The sequence below is a fragment of the Eschscholzia californica genome, unplaced genomic scaffold (assembly GCF_041429995.1).
Source record: "Eschscholzia californica isolate CP2 unplaced genomic scaffold, dmEscCali1.0.p SCAF_1, whole genome shotgun sequence".
Taxonomy (NCBI): Eukaryota; Viridiplantae; Streptophyta; class Magnoliopsida; order Ranunculales; family Papaveraceae; genus Eschscholzia; species Eschscholzia californica.
The window spans coordinates 12,093,292-12,095,228 of record NW_028238198.1 but is presented as its reverse complement, the minus strand read 5'-3'; the positions used below and the strand labels follow the sequence as shown (position 1 = coordinate 12,095,228).

General features: G+C 36.3%; 1 protein-coding gene across 1 annotated transcript; it reads right to left on the bottom strand.

Annotated features, from left to right (window-relative positions):
- Positions 1 to 974: 974 nt before the first annotated feature.
- On the bottom strand, positions 975 to 1,724 carry LOC147564164 (uncharacterized). Its single transcript, XM_086666793.1, has one exon. It carries the CDS (start codon positions 1,722 to 1,724, stop codon positions 975 to 977), a length of 750 nt encoding a protein of 249 aa, XP_086522919.1.
- Between the last annotated feature and the right edge of the window lie 213 nt (positions 1,725 to 1,937).

Below are 1,937 nucleotides of genomic sequence, written 5' to 3'. Positions count from 1 at the left end.
TGCAACAACCTTTGTTTTAATAGATACGGTTCTCCTCGACCATGATTATCTTTTTACGAAATTTTATTGTCCTGAATCAACAAGAAGATGGCTTATCGCACAGTATGGTGTAGAATCTTGAGAAAATGAATTTAAGTTGGTAGATTTAAGTTTCACAATTCCCTTCTTTTATCAAACTAAGAAGTACTTTATGATCTCTTTTGTGTTTACAAACTTATCATGTAATAGATGTAAAAGCTGATCTAGTTTCTCATATTGTCAAAATTTTCAGGTTAAGGAGAAGGTCTAGTTTGTAAAAGTTCGATTATCGGATCAACGGTTTACCATATTACTTCTTTATCAACGGCGGCACGGGAGTTTTCTCTCGACATGGTATACTTTTTTGTGAAATTTTAAAAGGGCATCTCAATCTTGTTAAAAGTGTTCCTCACATCCCTTTGACTTGATAAATTTGGTTTGACCTCTTTTGTTAGAGTCGCCCCAAAATCAATTGACTCGGGCCAAATTTTATTACGACATTCGACTCAAGATCCACCGAATTAGCTCTAATGTTTTGATTTGTTGAAATCGGGACAAAGTTTGTTGCAAAATTCGTCTCAATACCCACTGATTTCAACTTCAATGTTTTGGAGTTAAAATTAGTGAAATTTGTTACAAAACCCAGTCTACGTCCGACAATTTGAGTTGTATGTAACAGTGACGACAACACAACCACATCGAGCCGTCAAATTCGGAATCGGTGAACTTAACCTGATTTGGTTACCAAATCGGTTCATGTCCACTGATTTTAAGTCCAATAAAAGGGAAGTACCTGGAGTCTCCAATTACATAGAGTCGGCAATAACACTATGGGAAGGTGCCTTTAAAGTCTTCACGTTTCCATAAATTCTATTCTCTTCCCTTAATATCTTTGACAATATATATATATATATATATATTTTTTTTTGATGAAAATAGGCATTGCCTATATTTTATTAATGCTCGATAATCAAAGAGAGTTTAGCTTTATCAGCCATCAATTGGTTTACAATGCAAACAGGAGCAACATAAAATTCTAAAGGGACGTCCATAGCAACGTTTGATTGCGAACGCGCCAAAATATGAGCAACTTGATTTGCACTCCTCGGACAGAAAGAGAATTTGCAATCAGGCAACTCTTTAGTTGTTTCCTTCATGTCCATTACCAATGATCTAATTCTCCATGGTATATTTTCATCCTTCCCTGAACATGCTTTAATAACATTTAGAGCATCACCTTCTAATGTGCACTTATACTGGTGAATATCAGTCGCCATTTTCAAAGCAAGTTGAGCTGCCTTCGTTTCAGCCTCCAGGGCTGACGACGTAAAAGTTGAAAGAAGATAAGCCATTACCATTTCTCCCTCTTCATTTCGACACACTGCTGCCATATATGCTTGTCCTTCTTTAAAAGCCGCATCAAAATTGATCTTAAGTTCATCCTTTGGTGGTGGAGTCCAGTTCAAATTTACAACTCTCCCTTGCATAACTGGTTCACTAACCAACTCAATACTTCCAGTCGAGAAGTCGTTTACCATATTTGTTGCTTCAATAATTATCTGCCGGCTGTTATAGTTCGTTCCTTCAAACACTAATTTATTTCGTGCCTTCCACATATACCACATTACACAAATGCGTAAAGCAATAGTATCTTCATTCTCTTCTTCAACTAGCCATTTACATAAAATATTTTGAATGTTTTCCATACCTTCTAACCGCAAGTTTAATGGGGTAGATAGCCAAGTTTCCCTTGCTAATCGACATGTTCAAAATAGGTGATCTATATCTTCTTCTGCCTCTAAACAACAATCACAAATTGTAGATAATGTCGGATTGAATTTAAGCGTTTTCTTCTTTGTCGGGAGAGCATCATGTAGAACTCTCCATAAGAACATTCTTACCCTCGGCGCAAGATTCAA